General features: G+C 32.7%; 5 protein-coding genes across 5 annotated transcripts; 1 reads left to right on the plus strand and 4 right to left on the minus strand.

Annotated features, from left to right (window-relative positions):
* Positions 1-2,653: 2,653 nt before the first annotated feature.
* LOC107909104 (uncharacterized) lies at positions 2,654-5,489 on the minus strand. Its single transcript, XM_016836506.2, has 5 exons — positions 5,100-5,489; positions 4,339-4,568; positions 4,174-4,254; positions 3,748-4,098; positions 2,654-2,916 (listed from the first exon to the last, which is right to left on the minus strand). The coding sequence occupies exons 1-5, from the start codon at positions 5,242-5,244 to the stop codon at positions 2,815-2,817; spliced, it is 909 nt and encodes a 302-aa protein (XP_016691995.1). The 5' UTR covers positions 5,245-5,489; the 3' UTR covers positions 2,654-2,814.
* Positions 5,490-6,180: 691 nt separating this feature from the next.
* On the minus strand, positions 6,181-13,348 carry LOC107909105 (aspartic proteinase 36). Its single transcript, XM_016836507.2, has 10 exons — positions 12,858-13,348; positions 11,545-11,674; positions 11,216-11,463; positions 9,580-9,804; positions 8,937-9,099; positions 8,779-8,849; positions 8,118-8,208; positions 7,739-7,814; positions 7,490-7,561; positions 6,181-6,556 (listed from the first exon to the last, which is right to left on the minus strand). The coding sequence occupies exons 1-10, from the start codon at positions 13,091-13,093 to the stop codon at positions 6,408-6,410; spliced, it is 1,461 nt and encodes a 486-aa protein (XP_016691996.2). The 5' UTR covers positions 13,094-13,348; the 3' UTR covers positions 6,181-6,407.
* A 1,934-nt stretch (positions 13,349-15,282) lies between these two features.
* Positions 15,283-18,330, minus strand: LOC107909106 (protein KRI1 homolog). The gene is made up of 2 exons (XM_016836508.2): positions 17,877-18,330; positions 15,283-17,361 (listed from the first exon to the last, which is right to left on the minus strand). Exons 1-2 carry the CDS (start codon positions 18,135-18,137, stop codon positions 15,613-15,615), a joined length of 2,010 nt encoding a protein of 669 aa, XP_016691997.2. The 5' UTR covers positions 18,138-18,330; the 3' UTR covers positions 15,283-15,612.
* A 135-nt stretch (positions 18,331-18,465) lies between these two features.
* Positions 18,466-21,263, plus strand: LOC107909107 (iron-sulfur cluster assembly protein 1). The gene is made up of 3 exons (XM_016836510.2): positions 18,466-18,896; positions 19,338-19,392; positions 20,862-21,263. Exons 1-3 carry the CDS (start codon positions 18,599-18,601, stop codon positions 21,031-21,033), a joined length of 525 nt encoding a protein of 174 aa, XP_016691999.1. The 5' UTR covers positions 18,466-18,598; the 3' UTR covers positions 21,034-21,263.
* Positions 21,264-22,496: 1,233 nt separating this feature from the next.
* LOC107909108 (AP2-like ethylene-responsive transcription factor BBM) lies at positions 22,497-26,512 on the minus strand. The gene is made up of 9 exons (XM_016836511.2): positions 26,044-26,512; positions 25,396-25,960; positions 25,228-25,310; positions 25,025-25,033; positions 24,850-24,938; positions 24,540-24,613; positions 24,368-24,418; positions 24,195-24,271; positions 22,497-23,653 (listed from the first exon to the last, which is right to left on the minus strand). Exons 1-9 carry the CDS (start codon positions 26,279-26,281, stop codon positions 22,815-22,817), a joined length of 2,025 nt encoding a protein of 674 aa, XP_016692000.1. The 5' UTR covers positions 26,282-26,512; the 3' UTR covers positions 22,497-22,814.
* Between the last annotated feature and the right edge of the window lie 307 nt (positions 26,513-26,819).

Below are 26,819 nucleotides of genomic sequence, written 5' to 3' on the forward strand. Positions count from 1 at the left end.
CGTTCATTTTTTAATTATTTTCTTTAAAATCTTCGTTTTAAATTATGTTACATGAGTTTTTGCGTGTCATTTAATAGTCATATTAACGGTTTAAATAATGAAATGACTTAATTAATATAATATATTTAAGGATGTAATTAAAATATTTTAAAATTTAAAGACCAATTTAAAATAAATATCATAATTTAAGAATACCTAATAAATTAACTCATTTTAAAAATTTAAAAAGTATAAATAAAAATTCACAAAGTCCTTAAATAGATTTAATTGTAGGTTTAAATAAAATGTTTTGAAAAAAGGACAAAAAGAGAATCAGAAATAGCAGTGGGTAAAATTAATGAAGAGGCAATGAAAGGCTAATGATGAGTGTACAGTGGGGGACGTGAATTTCAAGGTGGGTTCTTCTTTTGTTTTTCTTCTTCGGATTTTTCTTCTTTTTTTTTTTCTTTCGATACTTTTTAAGGTAAATTATTTTGTGGGTAATTCTAAAATATTCTTATTTTTATTTGGGCCGTTTTACTTTTTTTTTTTAATTTACTCATTAATTTATTAATTTATAAAAATTTCATTAATTTATTAATGGATTATTGATGTAGCTTTTTTTTAATTTTGATTAAAATTAAGGACTTATCTATAACTAGTTCAAAAAATATATATTTTTTTTGTTTATTTGTAATAGAAGACTAAAGTTTGTAAGTTTTTTTTTGTTCTTCTGTTTGTTTCCTAATAAAAGTAAAAAAAAGAAAAATGAGGATAATTTTGACTCTTTTAAAACAATCCAACCCCACTCTCATGAACAACATCTAGTAAACGAGACCATTGTTACTCGTATTAGTATTAAACACGTAGGAAACAAAAATTAAAATATTAAAACTTCAAAAAAAAAATTGATTAATATTTTAACAATAAAAAAAAGAAAAGAAAAGAAAAACTCTCTCAATTTATCTTCAACTCTGTCAATTTCCTTTTAAATTTCAAATTTAAAAAAAAAAAAGAGTTGAGAATGTGGTTGGAGATCATCTAAATCATTTACCAATTGTTTAGGTTCTTCTTCTATGGCGGCAATGACGTCTCGAAATCTCTGATTATAGTAAAATTGTTGATTTTGGTGTAGCTTGTTGCTGAAACATTTGATTGTGTAAAAATCACTAGATTGATAAGGCTTGCTTGATTTCCTGGAAAATTGATTTTGCAAGATGAGCTTATTACCAATGGCTAAGAAGAACCCCATGGCAGACAACAAGGCTAGAACAAGACGTGATGAGGATGTCAAGTTGAGATTGAGAGTGGGGTTGGGTTGGGTTGTTTTAAAAGAGTCAAAACTATCCTCATTTTTCTCTATTACTTTTCTCAGGAAGCAAACAAGAAAAAGAAAAAAGAAAACTTGCAAACTTTATTCCTATGTTGTAAATAAAACCAAAAAAAATATTTTAGACTAATTACAGAGAGATTTTCAGCTTTAGTCGAAAGTAAAAAAAAATGCCGTGTTAGCAATCCGTTAGTGGATTAACGAAATTTTTAACGACGGTGACCAATTCGAACAATTATCTTAATTATTAGTCAAAAGTAAAAAAATATCATGTCAGCAATCCATTAATAGACTAACGAAATTTTTAATGACAGTGACCAATTCAGAGTGACTAAGTTGGCAAAAGAATTTAGAGTGATCAAAATAAGAACAACGCTATTTTAGAGTGATTTACGGTGTAATTTATCTTACTTTTTATTGAATTTTTTAAAGAAGACTGTTTTTAATTTTTAAATTTTACTACAAATGTTTTTTTTTCTTTTTAAATTTATCATGGTTATCGGTATTTTACCATATCGGTCTATATGGTTAGTTACATACCATTTTGGCTTTAAAATTACTTAAAACGTTATTAAATAATTGCCATAATTACTTAATACCCTTAAAGGAAAAAAAGTTTATTTTGCCCTCATTCCGTATCCATTTTTCAAAAATAAAAAATCGTTCTTTTTTAAGTAAGTGGGTTCAAAATCTATCAAGTAGTTCGAATTCTGTCATCCCTAAGAAAAAATGCCACATTTAAAAAATTTGGAGCCAAATTGAAAAGAAAGTCAAAAGATTGGAGGGCCAAACATAATTTACCGTATTTTTAAATATCAATTCTAAGGACCAAAATAAATATTTGAAGAACTTAGGGAGCCGAACATAATTGATGATGCAGATATTTTTTTTAAAACTTTTTTTTCTTAATTTCTTGATTTTTAAAAAACATTAAAATACATGTGTACTGCGGTGCAAATTGTCAACTCCAAAGGTCTATTCAAATTTTCCATCTAAAAAAGAACAATTTCACTAAGTTTTTAAGATTAAAGAGATAACTATTAAAGACTAAATTTATCATTATATCTTTAATTTGACGTGACCTTTTTGAATCTATAGTCATTAATTTTTTTGTATAGTTAGATAAATATTAAATATTTCTTTAGATGTAAAAAAAAAAAACCCCTTATTCCAATGTAAAAAATGGCTAAAGTAAAATACACATTTAAAAACAAATGTTAAGTCAAACTAAAACATATTGACCTTAAAACTTCAAATACACATTTCAAAGGTAAAAAGTCTATAAATAATCTTTGAATTTCACAAAAAAAAATCATTTTCCTAAATTTTGTCCACACAAAGAAATACTAAGAATATGCTTACATTTTTTATAAGGGTTTTTCCGAATATACATTTAAAAAAAAAAGAAATAAAAAATTCTGAGTATTGGTGTATAAAATTACAAATTTACAATAATTATAAGTAGAAGTATGAAAATATATATAATGAAGAAATTAGTTTGGGTATTAAAGGGTTGTCCTTAGAAACTGTACAACAAAGTAGAGGACTGCCAGAAACAATGCAATTTGGTATACATCTCTTTGGAATCCATCGTCCCTTTGAAAGAACTGCTCACACATTATCACACAAATTATGTCAGACACAAATACAACGTCTTCATCACTAAATGTTCAAATATTTTTGAAATTGGATCGATGATCCAACTCATCAGACCATCGGTTTTTGATCTGATCAGTTGAAAAATCAATTATCTTTTAAGTACTTGGATGGGTTAGAGCAGTTGGTTTTAAGAAATTGGGTTGGGCTGGTTGGACTTTTTTCGAGTGGGGTCATTAATTTGGGTTACGTAAGAAAACCGGTTCAAACCGGTTCACTGGTAGCTGTTGAACCCCCAGTTCTAAGTAGTTTGCTATAAAACCAGTCTAATCCCTTTATTTCGGCTCGTGTATTGGTCAAGGTCCAACCGGCTAGTCCGATAAGATTTAGACTACATTGATTAAAACTTCACAGTCAAAAGTGTCGAGTACGATGATGTGTCTGAGAAGGGTAAGTTCCAAATTTTACGTATTTTCGGATATTTGGAGAAACATACCCTATAATTCATGTATGATATGTGTCCAACATAGTTGCCGAGCATAGGTACTTTAAAAAGAATGAAGTGTCCGTATAAATATAGATTAAAACTCATCGAGGTAGCTGCTCAATCAAGCCTCATGAGGCTGTTGAGGCCAAACAATGAGGATCGAGTCAACTGCCGGTGTTATTTCGACTCTTCATTTCCATAAAGTACTCATGCCCGGCACCTTTGTATGATACGTTTCATTCATAAGAGTGACACTATGATTCTCCGAATCTATTGAAAAAGTTAAAAATCTGACACTCACCCTTCTACATAGGTGGTGAAAGGAGGTTGCATTTACTGCAATAACTTAACTCACCTTAGTTGGGTCACCGGAAGGGTCCGGGTAAACCTCCGTGTTCTCTTGCTTAGTTGAAAAACGAGTTGACAAGTCCTTGGCTCCATCGGCTAAGTCCTTTGCCGCTTCGACGGTGGCAAAGAGACGACGGGATGTCCAAAAAAATGCCTGAGCAATGATCGATGAAGATGATAAATCCCACAGCTCTTCATGTTCAATCACCTGCCCACTAATTTGGTTCAAAGTGAACTGCGAATTAACTCTAATTATCAAATCACCGCCTATGCCAGCAAGGAAAGACTTCGGTTTTCCTTGTATTGTCCATTTGATGTTAAGTACGCTCGTCGATAGCATCACCATTTCTTGCACTCTCTGTAGTAATACGAGCAACAAAATATCAGTAATTGAAAACCGATAGTATGTTGGGACACATAAAAGTTTACGAACCACAGTTGGATTTTCTAAAGCACCGGTTATCCAAAGTGGTCTCTTATACTTCTCACGGCCAGTGAAACTTCGGACTGGATCCTGCATTACAACGGTGTCATTAGAATTCCATGAAACGTAAATGTTTGAACACGACAAGGAGAACAAAACCGAGCTTTAAAGAACCTTGTATTTGACAGAAACAGCGTATGTTCCGAGCGCACGGTTCCCTTCTCGGAGCTCTAGGATGTCACGTACGAGTTGTCTTGCCGTTGATTCGACTAAGGGACTACTAATGCATTCGAACTCGTTGCAAAGCTCGCCGAAGTCCATCCCATCAACAATCTTATCGCTTTCCAATCTCTCATTGGTAGGATCAGTAGTAGACACTTCAGTCCTGCTAGTTTCATTTGTAACTGCAAGACATTGGAAATAATCAATTCATGTTTTTTGTACTACATAAAACACCTTGAATTGTTCAATTTGACACCTAAATTTTTTTTGTCTCAATTTGGCACCTCAGTTTTTTCAGTTTGATACTAATGTTTTTTTCTTTATCCAAATTAAGTACTTGAGTTTGGCTTCAATGTTCAATTTGATACCTAAGCATTTTTCTTTGTCCCAATTAAGTATCTATGTTCTTTTTGCTACAGCACACTGTCAAAAATTCATCGGGGCAAATGATGCCGTTTGTTCTGGGTGCCAAATTGAACATTGAATCCAAATTCAGGTACCAACTTGAACATTGAAGATAAACTTAGTACCAGATGGTATATTAACCCTTTCAAAAAAAAGTAAGACTAAACATTGTTTAAGACAGAGTATACAGTAATACATAAGCAGTAAAACATACATATTTCATGAAAAATCCGAGTAATATAAAATAATCGAAGAAGACCGCAGAACAAAGTGGATTCTAGATTAAAATAAATAAATAAAACACAGACCTCTGAGTAGAAAAGGGTGGTGATGATGATGAGGATGGTGAAAAGTGAAAAGGGTTTTGGGAATCCGGAGGTGGGGATTGCGGCGGGAACCGGCGGAGGCAGAGGCGGTGGGCGGGAGAGCGGAGGAAAGGGAAGCAGAACTCATATCTGTGTCTTCTTCTCATTCTGTTTCAAGAATGAGTGGCTTCGGGGGCTTCAATATTTTTTTCGATTCCTTTTTTTTTTTCTTTCGATTTTGTGATTTTTTTCAGTTTTTTTTTTAATCTGCGGATAAGGTGCGATGAAAATTGTCTGTCGTTTTGAGTTCAGACACGTCTACCAACCAATGCTACTTCCCCATTCTTCATTTTCTAGTTATATTAATTAGACATACTACTTCCAAGTATACCCGGGTCGGTTCTTAACAAAATTATAAACCCGTTTGATAGGTTGGGTGGACCTTAAATTTTTATCAAAATCCAATTTAGATTATAGATGTTAAACTCGAGTTAGGCTCGGTTTATATTAAAATTATTTTATTTTTATATAAAAATTAAAAAAATATAATACATTAAAAATATCAAAATAAATATTTTCCAACAAATTGAAAAGAAATTTAAAAATTTATACTTAAAGAACACTAAAATAAACAAACAAATACAATATCCAAACAATAACAACAACAATAAAACAATAGCAAAACAACATTTTTTTTTACAAATTTGGGCCTGGGCTAAAAACTCATACCTGAGGCTCGGCTCATTATCTCAACGGGTTTTATTTTTGGGCTTATATTTTTATCTAGACTTTTCCACTTTTAAGGCAAGTTGAGTAGCCCAACCTATGAATAGGTCTACTTCCAACATCATTAAATTATCAGTAAATTTATATTTTGGTCATTTAATTTAAAAAAGTTACAAAATGATTATTAAATCGTTTAAAAATTTTCATTTAAGATACCAAACTATTAAAATCGCAATCATGCAAAATATAATTCAATAAGGATAATTTTTTTATTCAATTAATAATTAATAGGAATGAAATATGAGTAAGCATAATGGTGAAAAGAAAAATAAAATCAAATGATTTTAGATGTTTTTCTATCAATTATTTAAAAAATATATATAATTAAAATATTTTTTTTATATAATTCTTCTCAAATTCAAATAATTTCCTTTTTTTTTATGTTATATCACCAAAAGGGAAATTAAGTATTTGGAAGGCAATTTTACAGCAATAAAGTAAGCATATCTTTAATTAAGATATGCTAATAATTGATATTTATAATAATACAGAAATTGGAACAGAATAATGTTTTGTATAATTAATCTAAGCTATATAGAAAAGGGAAGTGAAGGAATAAAGTATGAACAAAAATGCTAGAATTCCTCCAATGGTAAAACTTGATGCTGAACTAATAGAATGGTATCCAACACTATACTCTGTGTTTCCATTCTTCACTTTAACACTTGAAGTGCCTATCATTCACCAAAATATAACTTGTTACCATCTTATTAATAGTCTCAAACATAATTTAAATGTTATAAGAATTGCTGAATCGGGCCGAAGTTGAACTTTTAGTTTTTGGTTTAATCATTTTTGTTGAGGGAGGTCGACTCCCGCCAGAGATGCCTTTAAAGTGTTGTATATTCAGAACTGACGATTCTCTCAATAGGTTGGTCCTATTCCTGAGTCAAGCCAAGGTTTTGTCTCTCAATTCTGTCAAGAGTCCAAGTTAGAAGTGGGGTTTACGGAGCAAGAGTGACTCGTTGAATCAGATGGTTCATTATGCATGGGTCACCTATCAAGGATAGGTTCATGTTGTGTGCTTACAAGGGTTTAAACTCTTGCTTATATGGTATCTAAGGGTTAATTGAATGTTAGCATACACTTCATTAGATGTTATATAAAGAGCAAAGATTTAAACCCTACCAAACATGCAATGTGCATGTTCTTTTGATAGGTAATCCATGCCTCAATCTAACAATGCACTCTTGCTTAGTGAATTTCATCTTCGGTATGCACCCTTGACAGAGTTGAAAGACAAAATTATATCTCAATTTGAGGATATTACTGATCAATTGAAGGGTCTCTCAACTCCAGAAAAATGACACTTTAAAAACTTCTTCAAGAGTTAATCTCCACTTAACAACTTTTTAAAAAATAAACTAATAATAATTAATTTTAAAAAAAAGTAAAAGTTTGAAATTTTAAAATCAATTATATTTAACCAGTTTTTCTGTGCTGGATTTTTAGTTTTTATTGATTTAAAATAATTTTAATTATTTTCGATAACATATCATTGATTGAACTTTCGATTTTCAATTCAGTTGATTAATTGGATCTCAATAATATTACATAATGTAAATTTGAAGAAATCAACAAAAGTCGTTTAAAAAGAGGATACTCACAGTTATATTCAGTCCATCCAATGGTCTGGTTTTCAATATCATATATGACCAACTTATTAGAAAGCACCAAATCTGCATTTTCAAGAAACTCAAATAAATTATAAAATAAACTATTTTGGTAATCATAATTTTGTTTTCCAATTGAAATGAAAATTTAAATTTCGAGCTTCGCATGTAAAAGGAAAATTTTTAATTATATTAATTATTCAAATGAAAAAATAATATTTATAATAGTAAATTAAAACATACCTCCTAAAAGAATCATCTCATTGTCATCAGGAGATTTAGGCCCACCATCCTGCCAACCGATACACCGCATATCATCCTAAAGAAAGCACATGAATATGCTAATCAATGTTTTTTAAAACGGATTGATGGACGAACAATCGATGCAACTGGTTCAAAAGACATAAATTATTAAAGAAATTATAAAAATCGATTCAACTGTTCATATTGATTCGTAAGCCAACTAATTCTTTTACTTCTTACCGGATTAATACCAACTGATTTCTAGTTCAATCAATCCGACTCAAATACCCAAAAAAAAAATCTAACAATTGGTTGCCAAATAATAATAACAATAACCATGTTTTTGGATCATAAAATTAAATAAATTTTTTGTACTTACACGAAATCTGAATAGATAATCATGTGGATAAACTGTTAGAACAAGAGAATCTTTAAAAAGGAGCTTTATCACAGGAAATTCATCATCAACACTGCAACAACACAAGAAATGAAGCAAAAATGGAAATTATTAGTAAACAATAAACTGTTACAACAGTAATACCTTTTATTTATTTATTTTTTAAAACCATCCTTCATCAAATGCACTTTTTTTAGTGGCTAAGAGGTAAAATTATGTAAAAATCAAACCTGATATTAAACAAATTAGAGAAAAAATAACATTTAGTCCCTGAACTTAGTAACTTTTCTCAACTTGGTTCCTTAAGTTTTTTGGGGTTCATATTAATATTGGAACTTGGTAACTTTTTCTAATTTTGGTCCTCGTGATGACGAAGCACTATGAGATTATGTCATTTCACCACTTAGCTCGCTTATAAAAAAATTAATAATTTTTTAGGTGATGATGTGACATAGTATCGGAGTACATTGTTAGCACATTGACTAAAACTGAGAAAAGTACCAAATTCTAGGGTTAATATGGACAAAAATAAAGGTTTAGGGATTGAATTGGAAAAAAATTACCAAGTTGACATTCTTTATTTTAAGGTTCATGTTTATGCATGTATATATGTTTGTGTATATATAGAAGAGTAGTGTCTTACTTTTTGTCATACTTAAAACAAGAAAATTGGCCCTCTATTTTTTCCATTTCCAATGACTTTCCGGAGGTAATCTAATTAACAAAAAAGAACATACAATGTAATCAGTAAAGGATTAATGTGAAAATCCAAGTAAATTTAAGGGGGGTTATTGATAAAACCTTTTGAATAACTTGTTCGTGAATTGTGGTTGGAAGATAGGCTAAGGTTGTGCCACTATCAATGATTGCTGCATTTTCATCAATACTACCAAAAAAGCTTGTTTCAAGCTTAACTATGGTATCTCCAATATGTACTTCCTTTAGTGTAATTTTGTAATGTGACCTATAAGATTGTTCATAAAAAAAAAGTATATTTATCAATTTATAGACTATGAATTCACACTTCATAATAATAAGAATAATTTAACAAAAATAAATTAACAATTGGACCGAGTTTTGAAATATAAAAAGTAGAGGGACCATTTTATAAAATATATGATGACATGACATATATACTTTTTTTTTTTTACAATTGGGATTTTTTTTTTCACATTTAATTAAGAAAAAAGTTTGAGATCATATGAACTAAAAAGTATAAGAACTAAAACCGGTCAAATTATAGTAAGGACTAAATCCTTCAAAAACACATAATTTAAGGACTTTCTATAAAATTTGACCATCTTGGAGCCTAAAATCCTAGAAGTATTTTTTTTTTTACATAGAATTTTATATAATAAAACCAATTTCAATCTAAGTGATTAGTTTACATTGGAGCCATAGGTACTGGAAAAAGAAGTAAGAAATGTAAAAATAGATGACTTACTGTCGTGCAACCATTTTAGTTTTATTCATTTGAGGTCCTACCACTTCACCAATTGCAAAGATTCCACCTCCGTCCACATTATCCAAACAATGTGCGAATTTATTTTTCACTGCTCCATTTTGAGCTAGTTGTGAAATCATGGATGAATTTGCTTGTCCAAATCCAATGATTCCATCAACTGATTCACTTGATGTATTTGAGTTACCAGCTCGTTTAGACCCGCACCTAATTGAAAAAAAATGAAATTATTAGGTACTTAAAACTCTAAATTACATTATTACCAAAAAAAAAATTTAACTATAACATCAAAATATGCTCCAATCCCTATCATATCTAGGGATGAAATTGAAATGTAAATAATTCGAGTTTTGTTATACGTAAATCATATCTAGCGATGAATCCAGAAAAACTTTTTGAGAGGTTGGGATTAAGTTACAAATTTTGATAAGAGTTAAAATGCAATTTTACTATTGTATTAACAAATATATTTATAATTTTTTAAAAGACTAAATTAAAGTCTTATCGGGAGCCAAAATATAATTTTATTATTACTAATTTATAATTTTATACATTTCAAAGGATAAAAATTGTAAATTTCCAATTTTAAGGGGATCAAGGTTCCTGTCTGCCCCTCCCGTCACCCTTGATCATATCAAAGTTACTCTGTAACAATCCTATACTTAATAAGACATCATCACGTAATTCTACAAAATACCCATTTATATACACTTTTACCCTCTTCCACAAGAGAACCCCATTTTGGGACCTTTGAGAATTAATCTTCTCTCTTTTTTTTCACTGTACTCTCGAGATCACTCGGCTCTATTATTATTTACTTTTCATAAGTGAATCATCATCAAACCTTCAAATCTAAATCTTGTATCAACAAATCCAAATATACGAAAATAATAACAAAATCATTTCATTCACATGTTGAGCTTTAAAAGTTAAAAAGACTATTTTTATTTAGATTTTTTGGTTTGATTTGTCAACTCACCAAAATGTTTTACCCTTTTAACATTACTTTTACCATGAAAAATATATTTTAACCTCAAAAACTATGTCAATGCAAACAAAAACATTAACCAAAGAGCACCAAAGTAAAACCACCCATCTATTTGCACCTAATTGAGAATAGGAAATGGGTTAGAAACATATATATATTCTTAGATACAAATAAATGGTAATTTTTAAATGAGTTAATGAGCATTCTAGTTTTTTAATAAACTAAGTATCATTATATGCGATAAAAGTAACGTAGAGGCCCCTGTATTAGAATTTAAATTGTATTTTACTCTCTATATTAAAAAAAATAAGCAAAATAATCATTGTATGTTAGATAAAGAGTAAACTAGTCATTTTGTTAAAAATTTCATCCATTTTTATTATTAAAAGTGGTCCCTATTTTTTTAACAATACAAATGGACGAAATGTTTAACAGAAAAGAACAATTTTCTCTTTAATCTAATGTACATAAACTAATTTACCTATTTTTTAATAAAACGAACAAAATGCGATCTGACTCATTATCCGAATATACCAAACAAAACAAAGGGTAAGCAAAAGTATTGATCCACAAAATTCTCAGCTTCACCCATGATTATAACGATTATAAGGTGCATGTTCATGAACTAACCCGAATACTATACTCCCGTTTGTGGGTGAAGTTTGAAGGTTACCAGTCACTTGCTGAAGCTCTATGGTATCTTTTACAAAGTATCCACCATTTGAGGTCCCATCACCATAAGTAACATAGTATTCACATTGAAGATCAGGCTTACAATCTTTGAGTTTACCGTCATGTGCAGTAGCACAAAATTCGTTGTTACAATAAACCAAACTTGAAGTGGATGATTTCTTGTGGTCATATTGTTTTAATGGTATCTGCAATTTAAAACAATATTAAATAATTAAACTCTTCAGAGATTAATATATATATATGAAATTATTAAAAAGGGAACATACACCAAGATCACTTGTTTCTGGACATTTGTCACAACCAACACAATTAACCCATAGAATGTCACTTCCTGTATCAACTTGTACATGGTATTCTTCTAATGGGTTACCGATTTTAAGTTTTGCAAAATAAAGCCTGAAAAAAGAAGAATTAACTTTTTAACGCAATGAGGATAAAATAAGCAATTAAACTTAAACATAATAGTCACCATATAATAAGGATGGAAATGAAATAGAAATATGAAGGTAAAAGAACTCCCTCTATTAAGAAAATAGATAAATTAGTCTATACGTCAAATCAAAGAGTAATTAATTATTTTGTTGAAAATTTTATTCATTTCCACTCTTCAAAGTTGATCCCTGTACATCAGCATGATGTACATGTGGCATGCTACATATCACTATTTGGTAATTTCGTCAACCACGCCAATTTTTAATAGTACAAGTAGATGAGATTATAAACAAAATGGACCAATGTGCTCTTTGAACTAAAATACAATAACTAATTTGCCCATTTTTTTTAGTCGAGAGTAAAATATAATCTGATTCCTAATATAAGGACCTCTATTGTACTTTTACTAAATATTGAAAATAAGCGAGAAAAAAATATGTTCTTTTTAGTAATTTGGATGTTATGCATTATTAACCCAATTACTATTTACCAAACATAAAAATCTAGTGGTCAAATTCTTAAAAAAGGTCCATGTACTATGGATTTTTTATGGATTTAGTCCTACTAAACTTCGATACTTTTAATCTCTATTTCTTCGAAATGTGTATTTCAATCTAGAGATATTTTTTAATCAGATGATTTTAGTCCGTATTTTTACTAAAATGCTAAAGTGTTGTCACATTATTATATGTTTTAGAAAATTACTGAGAAAAAGTGATTAAATACACCGTAGTCGCATAATACAATGACCTTTTACATAATTTAACCAAATCTAGCCAAACCAAATTGGTAAAAACACCTCTTTTTGAGTAAATTGTTTTCTTAAAAAATTGTGAGCACCAACATCAATGAATGCTTTCTGTCAATTTTACATAATTTTGATTTGTATAATAACAAATTTATACTCAATCCTTAGATAGGCTTAATTTGTTATTATATATACAATTGACTGAAAACATTAATAGTTTTTAGGTGCTCACTTTCGACTACTTAATATCGAAATACACTGAATTTGCATACTACAAGGACTTTTTACATAATTTAACCAAATCTAGCCAAACCAAATTCACGAGAAGACATAAGATTAAAAAGCAATAACAAATAATAATTTATTGGATGAAAATAATTCATAAAAACAAAAACTAACCCAGCACCAGAAGGGTGACCATCACCACCTAAAGGCACATCAACGTCAACAGTAGAGAGAAATCTGCCGTGGCGACGCATATCATGAGCTTTCATAGCCCTTAAATTATTTCGTTTACCTGCAAATTTATGTTTTACATCAAAAGTGACAACATTCCCATAAGCACTACAACCAAATTCCCCCACCAATGCCGCCACCATTGTCACCACCGCCAATGCCAATCTCCTTAGATCCATTTTTACTGCCCCCCAAAAAAAATGTTCTAAAGAAGTTATTGCTCCTCCTCCCTATCTCTCAATACATTCAAATTTTCGGGGGTTTATTTTATTATTTTATTAATTTTTGTTATTTTTCTGGGTTTTTTTTTATTGGTTTTATTTTACAAAAGGGAGACAAAGAGATAGAGAGACAAAGAGGAGGAGAAGGAGGCCAAGGCAAAGGCCAAAAGCCATGAAAATGAAGGAGGGAAAATGGTAGGGAAATAGGCGTTTTCAACGGCGATTTACATGCCTTATTTGCAAACACCATATCCATAATTCAATTTGTATTTTTTTTAGAAAACTATAAAAAGGTTTTTCTTATTTTGTTCATCCACAAGTTTTTTTTTTTAAATATTAATGTTTTAAGAATCATTTTAATTCAGATCATCGACTAATTAATTTAATCAATCGTCTCGATTTAAATAAATTATCAAAGACATTTAAAAATTAAAAATTAAATATTAAATATTAAAAATTTCTTTTCTACTTTTTAATAATTTATCAGTAATGGGTAGTTTAATTTAGAATTTGATTTTAAGTGAGTTGTTTTAGAAGATTAGATAAATTTTTTTTTAAAGATGATTATTATTTTATAACATAAGTTTCTTTATATTCTTTTTTACAATTACAATAAAATCTAATTTTTTAAAGCAATTTTGTCGACAATATGTAATTATACATCTTAATTTTTCAGATTATATTTTGATAATACAAATTATAATTACATAATTACATTCTTAAATATATAAATGTTTGAAAATCACGACGTTGCATAATTTCTCCTAATTCTCAACTCATGAATTAGAGCAACTAACAAAAGTAATTACACTCAATTTAATTATTTTGAATTTTATGATAAGCAAGTACTTCCCATGGAGAGGTTTCTCTCTCATTTTACAACCCTGAGGCGCCTAGTTGTACCGCCGCTCATGTGGCCGGCAACCTAGTTCACCCCCACAAATTGCTCTTTCTTCCTAGGGCTTCTTGCCTCTTCGTTCTTTTCTTTTTTGGCACTCTCCTTTGTTCTTGTTTTTTCCCCTTCCTTTTTGCTTCTTCCCATCAGGGATTTTGTTAGGCCATGATCATCCTCCCGGTTCATTTTTTGGAGTCGCCATGGGCATGCCTTGGGGCTGAAGGTTTTCGGCTTCGGGGCCTCGTTAGGCAAGTGCGGTGCGTCTCTTTCATCAAGGAGACTCCCTTTTGATGGCTTGGATGACCTTCCGTGGTGGAAAGGGAGTAGTCATCGGTAGAGGATAGCAAAATTCGATTTTAACAAAAAAAAAAAGAGAAGAAAACCTGACAATTTTTTCCGGTCTCGATTTAGCCAGTTTAGACAGTTTTGTCAATTTCATTATCAGTTTAGATGCGTCTCTCAACCGGTTTTCGGTTTTTGAATCCTAAAACCGAACCAACCAAAAAACCTACCTTATATTATATATACATATTTAATTATTTAAAATATATTTATTTTCATAATATATAACAAACCTATTTAATTTTTAATTATTTAAAATTGGAGTCAGTTAACTGAAAAAACCAACCGAATCAATGGCAATTCAATTTGATTAGTTTTATCTAGAAAAGTCAGTTGGTTCGGTCTTAATGTGTTAAATTCTATTAAATTTGTTCCAAAAAAATAAACTGAACCAACAGACTAAACGGATTGCTCACCCCCAGTCATGGCCCCTACATGGTGGTTTTAGGTCGCGACCACGATGTCATTTTCGGTTTTAGGCTGGTAACCCCAAAAACCGCCAGTGGGGTGGGCAGTATTGACGCTGCCATGTTATTTTGTTGTGCAAGGCTGGCTACTCCCTATAGGAAACAAATGGTGATTTCTTCCTAATGTCATATTCTATTATATGGACTAGTGATGCACCATTTGACTGTTAGGCTCCTTTCTGTGATGGTTCCTACGCAGGGCAAGCAAGGATTTGACAAAGGACTCCCACGCCCTATGGCATTTCTGATTCCCATAAATAAGCCGTCGATATTACCGGCAAAAGTTGAATGAAAAAAAAAAAGGCATGGTTAATGGTATGGAAGTCTGAATCAACATCCTGTCACATGTATTGCTTGTTAAAAGCCATTTATAAATCAAGAAAGACAACAGTAAAATGATCTGTCACTCAATGCAATTACATTTATAAACTCATGCAACCTTCTGAACCATAAAACCTTTATAAAATAATAAGCTACCACCCCCAAGAAAAAGAATGCTACATCATAACCATTCTAAATACCAAAACTGATACAATTGACTAGAGAGATCAAAATATATCACAACAGGTCAATAACACTTTCATGAATAAGCACTACATAGTTCAAAACTGTAAGGCACCTCTAACCTTCACTTTGCCAGTCCGTGCATCCCCAAACGCTCACCGCATGATGCATTCATTCATATCAAGACTAAATAAGCAGATTCAATGGAAGTGTAAGAAAATGAACGGCTAACAAGAAAACTACCTTTCCATGGAAGTGTATCAATTCGATCAATGCTTGTGTTTGTTCTTTTTTGGATTAGAAGAGATCATTCCGTATGCTTTGCGCCTCGACTCCGATATGTTGGTTGCTTGACGATGCTTTTTCTTGCCCTGTTTTGATGACTCTGAATCCTCCAATTTTGTGCTCTCATCTTCTTTTGATTGCTCGGCAGTGTCTCTTGACCTTTTCTTACTGACCTTTTGATGTCTTTGCTTCTCCTTGAGAAGTTCCTTAATCCTCAATTTCTGCTGGTACCTCTTACTATTGGGTACCTTCCATTCCTTATCCGTATATGGTGCGAGCTTCTTTAAAGAAACGTATTGATTCAATTCTTTCTCATCCAAAGCCAGTAGCTCACTTGGCTTCAACCCGAATCTATTAGGTTTGATCTTGACATATTTAAATCTTGTTTTCAAGTCTCCGATTGTATCCTCATAGTCCAAATTATAAAATTCCTCCCACATTTCATTTAAAGCTTTCTGAACGACGGACATTTTACGCTTCCTCTTCCGCTTACCTTCCTCAGTCTCCTCTTCCTTGCTTTCCTCGTCATCTTCTTCATTATCTTCACTTTCGTGTTCTTTGCCCTCGTCATCACCAACATCTTCATTTTCATCTTCATCTTCATCTTCATCTTCAACATCATCCTCTCCTTTTTCTTCTTCTTCTTCTCCTGAATCATTATCGCCGCTACTCTGTAACTTGTTCTTATTCCTCTCCCTTGCAGCCAAGAAACCATCATGAGACTCTAGCACATCCCATCCTTTAGGAAGTCCAAGCAACTCATCCTCCTTATCGAAGTCTGGTTTTTCGATTCTTTCGCTATCACTATTTAACTCAGCATCTTCGTCATCATAATACTTCTCATCAAATACGGCCTTCATCATCTTATCATACTCATCAGGATCAAATTCCTCCTCCAAATCCTTTGCACTAAACGGACAATCCTCTTTGTTAATCCCTGAAATCTCCATAACCTTCTTCATTCTCTCCTTAATTTCTTCCTTCTTCAGATTCTTCAAATGCTTCAACTCCTCCTTCCTTTCCATTTCCTCAACCCTCATTCTCTCCTCCTTCCTTTCTCTTTGCGCCTTCCTCTTACTCTCCTTCTTCCTCACTGTCCCCTCTACTTTCCGAGAATACCCTATCACTCTATCCTCCGCATTCTCCTCGTGCCTAAAGTTATACTCCATCTCGTACCCCTCCTGTCTCTCAATCTCCTCTTCATCCCTCAACACCTCATCCACTACATCGTTATCAATCTCAAGATCCCCACCTTTCCTCTCCTTATCAATCCACATCTTGTTCTTAAAAAACTCCTTCAAGAACTTCGAGTTCTCATCGATTTCAGCATCTTCCCCAAAATATTCTTCCAACTTCTTAGAAAATTCACCATGGTTTAAGCCTTCTTTTCCCACATCATCCTTACCCTTTTTTTCCTTTACTCTCAAGAAATCTCCATCATCCTCGTTTTCAATTTCTTCAGTTGCATCCAAAAGAGCCTTCTTTATCTCTTCTTGTTCTTCATCATAAGTCTTTACCTTCTTCTTCAGCTTAACAGAAGCATCCTGTTCATCGAAATCAGGCCCTTCTTCAATCAAGTGCTTTGCAACCACATCCTTTAAATACATTGACTTCTTATCTTTCCTTTTTCCCTGCTCGCTTTCTTCTTGGTCTGATTTGCCACTTTCATAATCATCATCAGACTCAAAAAGCTTCACATCTTTTTCCTTCAATTTCGGGTCACGGCTTCTCACCTACATGGAAACATTGAAATTTCATGACAAAAAAATCACTAATAAATTGACAAAAATTTCAGTTTTCACACCAATTAGCAAAAAAAAAAACAACACTTTTTTTCCTTCAATTTCGGACCACTGCTTCTCGCCTACTGAAAACATTGAAATCTCAAGATAAAAAGATCACTAATAAATTAACAAAAATTTCAATTTTCACACAGTTAGCAGAACAACAACAACAACAACAACAACAATGATCTCAGATTACTAAAACAAGTAATCAATTCAAAACCAAGTCAGATTAAGTGAATAAACTCACAGACTTATCAAAATTACAAACATTATAACTGCCGAATGCATGAAAATTTAGTACAGTTAGGTTATCGCTTTTTTTATTCCCTAAAAACGAATCTAGATGATAATAAAAAAGCAAAATCATAACAAAAATAGAAAAAGAAAAAAACCCCTAAAAACGACACTAATTAGCCTCAAAATAACTTACTTTAAAAAAAATTCAAAAAGAAATTCCTTACCCGAAGTAGAGCTTTAAAGAAATCTTCATCTTTCGCAATTTGGTCAGTAAAGTCTACTTCATCATCGTCGTCGTCGTCATCATCAGAAGATTCTTCATCAGATTCTTCAACGTGACCTTTCTTCTTGAGCTCCTCGTACCTCTGTAGATCCTCCCGCTTCTTGTTGTGCTCGAATCTTCGAGCATACTCTTTGTTGATTTCAATCTTCGATATGTCGTCGTTTTCGGGACCAACATCGTCGATGAATAGTTTCATACCCATTGTTTTTGGAGCTTTGCCTTCCCCCCTCTAACTAAAAAAAATTGGGAATATTATTGATTTTGGGAAGAAGTTTTTGAGTTGTTAAATTGAATTGAGTCGGTGTTAGAGAGAGTAGATGGGCGGCTGTCTAGGGCTAGTTTCCTTGAAAGAGGGATGAGAAGTAAAAAGAGGAAATTAGGGTTACAGTGGAATAGTTTTTTGAGTAATTTTTATAATCCGTTAGATTTTATGACCAAAAAAATATAATCCGTTAGATTTTGATGACGTGGCATGATAAAGTTCAATCCAATCCAGCAATTCGGGGGAGAGAGACTCTCTCACGTGTCCAACCTAACTTCCCTCCACGTGTCCTATACATGCTATATTTTACATGTACAAAATCCAAAGCAAGCAAAACACAAACCCTAACGGACCTAGAAAGCTCTTTCTTTGGCAGTGAAAATTGAAAATCGACGGCGAAAATGTTGAGGCTGGCGTCGAAACGGTTGCTTGGGCTAACGTCAAGGGAGATCCCGTCACGGTCCGTTCAGATTCTGCCACGTCTTTACCACGAAAACGTCATCGAACACTACAACAATCCCCGTAACGTCGGTTCCTTCGATAAGAACGATCCGAACGTCGGCACCGGTTTGGTCGGAGCTCCTGCTTGTGGCGATGTTATGAAGCTTCAAATCAAAATCGACGAGGAATCGGGGAAGATTGTTGATGCTTGCTTTAAAACATTCGGTTGTGGATCGGCGATTGCGTCTTCTTCTGTTGGTATGCCACTTTCTTTTTCTTTTTGTTATTTCAATTTTCGATTGCTAGGTAATGAAATTTTGTTTGATTCCGGTGCAAAATTCATGGAAAAAAGCACTGATTGACTAAAATTCCGTTTTGCATGGGAAGTAAATAATTACTTTAAAAACTTAAATCAAAACTTTTTTATAAAGAGAATACACGATTTATCCATAATATAGAATAGAATGATTATGTTAAATTACTGTTCCATTTAGTTAATTTTAGGGATGAAGAAAGCAATAATCTAAAACCAAGTGTTTGTGTGTCAATGTTATTGAAAGTGCCTAATCTATTCTATGACTCATATGCAATATTTTGTAGCTCCGACATCATGACAATGGCCTTCAAATTTTGTGAAAGGAGCTATGAGTACCTTGGTTTTCAATATATGTAGTTTTTTTTTTCTTTTTCATGTTGCAGCTACTGAATGGGTGAAGGGGAAAAGCATGGACGAGGTTCTTACCATTAAAAACACGTAAGTACGAGTACCCTGTCTCGAATTAGTCTATTTTTATGAATTCGACTCATATTTTCATATTTACTTCGACTCAGATTTGGATATTGATCCAAAACATCTTACCTACATGTTCATGTTTGAATATGCGTGGGACATGGTTACTTTATGAAACAACGAAGAGCTTGGATAACATAGTTTCTTCTAAGGATGCTTTATAGTATTCCCATTTTTCCCTTTCCCTTCTCTTTATTTGCTTATCGGATTCCATGTTTATATGTGGTTTGTATATTTTATCTTTGGAATTAGATAGGTGAAATTTGGTTACCTGATATTGAAACTGGTTAACGCAGTGCTTGGGAACCTCGAATGATAGATTTGGGTTTCAAGAAAGTGAATTTGAAATCCTTAATAGATAGATAGGAATTTTAAATCCATGTACCTAAATTAATTTAAACATATATATAGCAAATGAAATCGAAATCCCAATTCACATGATTAATTTGTTCCTACTTTCTCTTCTTAGATCTCCTTTAATTTGAACTTTTTGTGGTTACAAAGGTATGGTCATAATTACTTGATGCTGTGGACACAATTCTGGGTTATGCTTGTTAACTCTTTGTTGATTTAGTACCATAGAATGTTCTTTAGTCTCTATTTACAAATGTTTGAAGTTTTAGTTTAAATACTGTTGCATGATATATTATGGTCTGATAGTGGTAATCAAATCATAGAAGATGGATGTTTTACTCAAATAAGGTTTCTCTGAGGATCAAGCGATGTTATAACTTGATGTACTGAGCATTTATGATTAATTTCCAGATTTTAATTTAATAACAACGTAAAAAGACTTTTACCTAGACTTTGACCAAGTTAACTATAGGGAAAGAAGAAGATATTTGATGTGATTGCTAGTCTTTCATTGCAATATATACTGTGTATATTGTTTTTTGATTCCTTACATAGGTAACTTCAAAACGTCAAATAGAAGTTCTAAGGTGATTATATAGATATATGGGTTATTGTTGCCTAGATTTTTTTTTTTTCTCTAAGCGTTCCCTTGTCTTAACACTTTTGTTCGAAACATATTTAGGTATGGGTATAAAAGTATGATCTTTCTTATGTATAAGACCTGAAAAAATTGAGCGTAGTCCATAGAATTACCCAAAACAGAGCATAAGCTAATTTATAGCTTTTTGGGTTAACCAGCTGGTCTGTACCCTTCTAGGTTTAAAGGCTATATATTTAATTAAATTAATAGGTAAGGAGGTAAGGAAATTTAAGAGTGATGTCCAAGAATGCTTGTTTTGTGTACCTGGGCATGTAGATTGTAGGGTATACAACTGAGTCTTTGGTTGCTGTTAATACCATAAATTGAAAACAGATTTCCCTTTTAAATGTTTCTTTCAATCAAATTTACTCGAGCTGGACTACAAAGGTCAGCATTCTATAATATTTTTTTATTCTTTCACTAACATTAACATTGCCAGGGAGATTGCGAAACATCTATCACTTCCACCGGTTAAGCTGCATTGCAGTATGCTTGCAGAAGATGCTATAAAGGCGGCCGTAAAAGACATGGAACTTAAACGTGCCAAGTTGAAGGGCAATTCAAGTGCTGATGCTGCTAATGCACCCATCGAGAAGGCTGCTGATGCCTGATGTCTGTTTATATGCCCGATTGTAAAAAAGTCTGAACGGTTTGCTTACAGAGAGCATGTAAGGTAAGACTAAAATAAAACCAGGGGGGGACATTCTGAGGACACATGTAATGTTACTTGTTTGGAAGGTATGTTTTTGTTCAATGGAAAAATTATGTAAGTGAATAAATCATTGGCCCAGTGCGTATACTATCGTTTGTAATGTTCAATGTTAAAGCTAGTCTTCTCTTCTTTCCTTGTTTGTGGTTGAGGCAGTGTACCATATTTGTTCAGAAAGTCGAGAATTTGGTGATAAGAAATAGTTTGCATTTGAGATTTTTTGGACCAAATTTCTTTGCTTTTATCCTTTTTATTTATAAGTTGAGTTTGGTCCAGATATATTCTTTAATTTATTAAGTTAGTTTTTCAGTTGGATATACTAAATGTGATTATTGAGTTGAACAGAACCCTTTAGGATGTCTAAAATAATTTTTTTTAATTTTCAAAAGAAGAGTGCAGTGAACATAATATAAATGATTATCAAATTAATGTATTTATTAGATGCTAATTTAGTGATAGAATTTTAAATACATGTAGTTAAGCAAGGGAAGGGCAATATGCTAAGGCATTGTGATTCGATGAAGTCAAATTAATTCATATTAAAAAGAACTGGTTTTATCATTCTTCTTCGGACCATTACCATAGTCTGCAATTACATTTAGATTTTGGAAATGGGGCTTAAAGGGATTAGGGCAATTTCATTAATTCATGCTTGAATTTGGGTGCTAAAATTGAAGCTCAATTCTATGTGGTTTAATTTATTTGCCTGTAAAGTTCCATAACAACAAAGTAATGGAAAAGAATGGTATAATTTTTTGCCCTTGCTACTTGTACATATTTTCAGTTCATTTCTTGAACCTACAAAATATAAAAAAAAAATTTTTGATTATGTAACATAATTTCATACTGTCATATCATCACTTGAAAATTTTAAAAATTATATAAATTTTCAATTGATGATGTAGTATAGTCTTAGAGTGTCACGGTTAGATCAAACTGTTGATTGAATCTATTAGATTATAGGTTCTCAATTCAACCAATTTTATGCATTCAATTACCAAATCAACAATAATTAAATTAATAATTAGAAATAAAAAAAATTAGAAAGACGATTTAACTTGTTCAATTGTCAATTTTTGTCCATTTTTATTTTTATCAATTTGAAATAGTTTATAAGTCAATCGATGCAAGTCTTTTATTTTAATTGTTATATCGATGAGTTCCATTCATCTGATTCAGTCTTGTTCCAATAATATTTGGTTATATCATCAAATCTTGATAAAATTCAAGTTCAAAAATCGAATTGGTACAACTACCAAATAAACTTAATTTTCAAGTTGAGATATAAAAACTTATATCATCTCTAATGGAAACACCATAAGCTAAAAACCAGATTCAATGGGGAAAAAAAGAAGACAAAAATGGAACAAAATGCCATTCTTTGTATCATAATTAGATCAACTGATAAACAAATGTTATTCAGAATTACAAAGCCTGGTATTTATATAAACTATCCGAGGATCCCTATCATAACCTAACCTGATATTTTTCCCCCCCAAAATTCAATAGCAAATTAATGCTATTGCTAAAAACATCAGATTTTGGACCCCTATAATTTAAATCTAAATTTATCATATGCTGCAAAAGGTTAGATTAAAAACAAACCAATAGCTATGAACCAAAAAGGGTCAATTAGTTAAGAACAAAAAAAAAATGGCCCATACATATATAATATCCCACTTTTTATGTATCATTCCATACTGTGAATGTTGGGGCACCATGGCATACAGCCATATTGCTTGACCTTTGTGCAATGGTGGGAACTGCCGTGGGCACCCAATTGTTGCATGGTGAGGCTTGACTTGTCGATGATGATGATTGTTGCGAAAGGTAGTACATGTTCCTTGAATGATATGGATCAGTCGATGATGTGTACACATTTTCGTACCCGAGTGCTTTCACTTCGTTGTTGCTGTTGTCTCCGAAATCGTTGCTTTGGTTTTGGTTGGTATCAGTAGGAATGACTGTTCCTAAAGGGATAGCGTATCCTCCGTACCCGGCACCGTCGCTTACGGTGTTGTTGTAGATGACCGAGTTGGTATTAGAGCCGGAGCTATGTTCCATTGAGGAAGATTCCATGGCCATTAGGTTGTGTAACACGGATGGTTGGAAGAAATTGTGGGTGCTTCCTAGTTGGAGTTGATGGAGATCGTGGAAGGCGTGATCGGGGTCGGAATCTTGTTCTTGTTTGCACCAAATTCGTTGTCCGTAAGGGTAATGCATGCTGAAAGGTTGAGCTTGTTGATATGCTATGGTAGGCCATCCTGATGTACCGTAAGTGTTGATTCCGCCGGGTAAATGCGTATTAATGTTGTCACCGTCCGACCTATGTACCATATCCATAGCCATTTCCGCTTGCTCAACGTCTTTCAATCGTTTGGCAGTGCCACCGATCGGTAATTGACTGCTTTCTAGTATGCTCTTGACGTCATATCGACTCATATCGAAGTTGGTTACCGCATTCAGTCCTCGAAATTTTATGGCTGCAATGTCATAGGCTTCTGCTGCCTCTTCTTGTGTACCTACATACATATATACATAATACATCATCAAATATCGGTCCTGCAATAGTTTAACACATGATACGAATGATTAAAAATGCATAAATTTCAAGTGAATCATAGGTAGAGTGGCAAAAGAACATGTATCAAGTAGTCTCGTTAACATCAAGTCCGAGCTCGATTCTTAGACAATCGCTACCCCTTCCCCGTATTAAAAAAAAAGCAAGTTGTGGGTAGGGACTCATTTCAGAAAGGTTTTCGAGATTTCTTCCATCCGAAGTCAATAGAGTACCCTTCAACGGGTCAATATTGTGTCTCCTGACTCTTTCGAGAGCCCCAGTTAAAGGTATGGTACACAAAGCAAAAATGCCTCGTTCAATTGAGTAGTGACACACGGCCACCTACTAATAGGGTTTGAGCCCGTGCCCCTTAAATCGCAAGTGAAGGCCATGTACACTACCAGTTAGCCAAGGCCGGACACCTTCAGAAAAAAAATTTCAAAGTGCCGTCCACCTAAAACCGACTAACGCTCCAACAATGCAGAAATTTGAAGTAAACTTACTGAAAGTTCCCAAGTAAAGATCTTTATTTCCAGCAACTCTTCCAATCCTAGCTTGCCATCTTCCATGTTGATGGTGCCTGTTTTCAAGAGTTTTACACGATATTTCATCATCTGATTCATTAACAACACATAAAAACATAAACCCAAATTCGATACTTAAAGAATATATATACCTTGTAACACCTCTATACATGGAAGCTCCTCGAGAAAATCCACTACTCTTTCTACAACAAATTTGAAACACATAAAGCTGTACCATTATTTCATGCATTTGTAATATTTGTATATATAAGTTTTGTTCCATCAAATATATATGCAAATGCCATTGTTTATATAATGCTATACCTTCGCAGTGAAGCAACATACTCCTGCCTTGTCATGTGCTTCATCTCTTCCAACTCTTTTTCGTAGTTGCTAATCTATAAAAAGAAAATTGAAAAAAAGAACATAATAAATAATAAATAGTAAACAAAGACCCTTAAATATAGGCACATAATTTCCTATTAATGGGGAATTGGGCATGCCCTTTTAGGAACACACAACAACATTGTATATTATATCAAATTTCGAAAACCATTGAAGCACGCACTGGAGACACAGTTGCATGGAAGAAGAAGCAAGAACAAGACAGTGCTTGTAATATATATACACTTACAGGAAAATTAGTTGTTGTAGTAGTACCCCAATACTTCAAAGCTGCTAAATCATAAGCCCTAGCTGCTTTTTCTTCTTTGTCATACCCTCCTATAAATAAAAAAATGAAAAAAAAATATTAGGCCAAGAAAGGGAATATATAAAGCATTTATTTATATATCCATTTTGTTACCTACCCAAATAAACTGCAAACCATGTTGTTGATTGCCCCAACAATCAGTTTCATGTGAAATTTTGCAGAAAAATGGAATCAATGAGTTAGTAAGTAATAATAATATTAGTTTATTGGAAAATGGATGAAGAAACAAATTCCAATGCCCTTTGTGCGTATATATAGTGATAGAAATATGTATTATTAGTGAATGGAAAGACGATATACCTTGTCTTCCTTTACGACTTTGTCCTTCTCTTCTGCAACTATTATCCCATAAATGAGCTTCATATCTACCTGTCCATCTATGTCTACAAATACCCAGAAATTTAAAATAAGAACCCTAAAGTTTTTACAAGGAAAAAGTTAAAAGGAAAATGATGATAATAATAAAACCTGGTTACACCACGGTATATGGAAGTTCTTTGGCCAAAAGTGTCGATAGATTTCCTTGCCACCGCTTCATTGGTGCCGGTTTGGGTGATTTCTACACCTGTTGACGGTGGTTGTGGTGGTGTTTTCTTGTTGTCGGAGGAAGAACTCTCTCCACCGCTTCCACCGCCGCCGCCACCAGTGCTCATCGAAAGAGACAAAGACTGCGATGCGCCACCTCCGCCGCTGCCTCCACCACCGTTGTTTTTAGTCTCGACTTGTGGTGGTGCAGGTTGGTTTCTTAACCAGGTTTTGATCATGGATAAACCTATGGAGTTGCCGCTATTGGTATTACTATTACTGGCTCCGTGAGTAAGGTTAGTGTTGTTGTTTGTACTGTTATCCTCATCACCTCCTCCATTGGTTGTTCTTGCGGTAGTGGTGGTGTAAAGAGAGTATTGGCCGGTGGTTGTATCGTACATGGTGTGGCAGCCATGGTTTCCAAGGAAGTTTTCAAGCTTTGGTTCTTGGGTATTGCATGAACTACCACCCATCACCATTGAAAGCTCTGAGCCTTTCATGTTCCAATCTGCAACAAAAATAAAATGAAAATGAAAATGGGAAAATATTAGGGTTTTTTATATGAAGCTAGTTAGTACCACCAAAGCAAACCTTGGGGTTGATTACTGTTTCTATGGAAAGCTTCAAGTATGCCAAAAGGTGGAGGTAGATTAAGAGAAGGAACCGATGAGTCTCCAGCGAGATCGAAGCATTCGCCTGAGACATCGGTACCGGAGATACCATCAGAGTTGAAACCGAGACGGGAAACTGTGGTTTGAGATTGATGATGATGATCAACAGGTTCTTGTGGTGATAAAGAAAAGGCTAACCAGTTGTTCATGGAAGCCATAACAAAAGTTATAATGAAAACAAAAAATGAAAGAGTTTTTAGTGATTTCGTTTTATGGTGAAATGATGAACAAAGGGAGATGTGGAACTAGGTCATGCATGAAAGTTGAAACTGTGAAGAAGATTATAAGAGAGCAAAGCTTTGAAGGTGTAAATAAGGAAGAAAGGAAGAGGAAAAGGCCAAGAAAATGAAGTGAAAAATCATCTCTTTCAAACAAAGAAAATGAAAGATTTATATAAACCCACACCCTTCTCTCTCTCTATTTGCACTTTTCTTTTAAACTTCTCTCTCATCAACAATAATATCAATAAATGGAAGAGTACAGTCATAGGATTGTTAATTTCACTCATCACTTACATTAATATAATATATTATTTCTACATCCACAAACCCCGAACATTAAAACGGATATAAAGAATATCAAAAAGATATATATTACATTATTTTTTATACATATTTTAATATATGAATTACCAATAAATTAATTTAATTGGTAATTTTTAGTCACGTAATTTATTTTTCGTAAAGAGAAAAAAAT

This window comes from Gossypium hirsutum, chromosome D08 (genome assembly GCF_007990345.1).
Source record: "Gossypium hirsutum isolate 1008001.06 chromosome D08, Gossypium_hirsutum_v2.1, whole genome shotgun sequence".
Classification (NCBI taxonomy): domain Eukaryota; kingdom Viridiplantae; phylum Streptophyta; class Magnoliopsida; order Malvales; family Malvaceae; genus Gossypium; species Gossypium hirsutum.

What these genes read in the sequence shown, in the direction of transcription:
- LOC107909104 (XM_016836506.2), bottom strand. Translation starts at nt 5,244, where the DNA reads ATGAGTTCTGCTTCCCTTTCCTCCGCTCTCCCGCCCACCGCCTCTGCC. An exon ending in CTGTTTCTGTCAAATACAAG is followed by an intron (nt 4,255 to 4,338) that starts GTTCTTTAAAGC and finishes GTTGTAATGCAG; the next exon opens with GATCCAGTCCGAAGTTTCAC. An exon ending in CTTCCGGTGACCCAACTAAG is followed by an intron (nt 2,917 to 3,747) that starts GTGAGTTAAGTT and finishes ATGTGTGAGCAG; the next exon opens with TTCTTTCAAAGGGACGATGG.
- LOC107909108 (XM_016836511.2), bottom strand. Translation starts at nt 26,281, where the DNA reads ATGGCTTCCATGAACAACTGGTTAGCCTTTTCTTTATCACCACAAGAA. An exon ending in CTACAACAACTAATTTTCCT is followed by an intron (nt 24,614 to 24,849) that starts GTAAGTGTATAT and finishes TTCTTTTTATAG; the next exon opens with ATTAGCAACTACGAAAAAGA. An exon ending in TATGTTGCTTCACTGCGAAG is followed by an intron (nt 24,419 to 24,539) that starts GTATAGCATTAT and finishes AATTTGTTGTAG; the next exon opens with AAAGAGTAGTGGATTTTCTC.
- LOC107909106 (XM_016836508.2), bottom strand. Translation starts at nt 18,137, where the DNA reads ATGGGTATGAAACTATTCATCGACGATGTTGGTCCCGAAAACGACGAC. An exon ending in TCTTTAAAGCTCTACTTCGG is followed by an intron (nt 17,362 to 17,876) that starts GTAAGGAATTTC and finishes GTTTCCATGTAG; the next exon opens with GTGAGAAGCCGTGACCCGAA.
- LOC107909105 (XM_016836507.2), bottom strand. Translation starts at nt 13,093, where the DNA reads ATGGATCTAAGGAGATTGGCATTGGCGGTGGTGACAATGGTGGCGGCA. An exon ending in CAGAAACAAGTGATCTTGGT is followed by an intron (nt 11,464 to 11,544) that starts GTATGTTCCCTT and finishes TTTAAATTGCAG; the next exon opens with ATACCATTAAAACAATATGA. An exon ending in ACTAAAATGGTTGCACGACA is followed by an intron (nt 9,100 to 9,579) that starts GTAAGTCATCTA and finishes ACAATCTTATAG; the next exon opens with GTCACATTACAAAATTACAC.
- LOC107909107 (XM_016836510.2), top strand. Translation starts at nt 18,599, where the DNA reads ATGTTGAGGCTGGCGTCGAAACGGTTGCTTGGGCTAACGTCAAGGGAG. An exon ending in GATTGCGTCTTCTTCTGTTG is followed by an intron (nt 18,897 to 19,337) that starts GTATGCCACTTT and finishes TTCATGTTGCAG; the next exon opens with CTACTGAATGGGTGAAGGGG. An exon ending in GTTCTTACCATTAAAAACAC is followed by an intron (nt 19,393 to 20,861) that starts GTAAGTACGAGT and finishes TAACATTGCCAG; the next exon opens with GGAGATTGCGAAACATCTAT.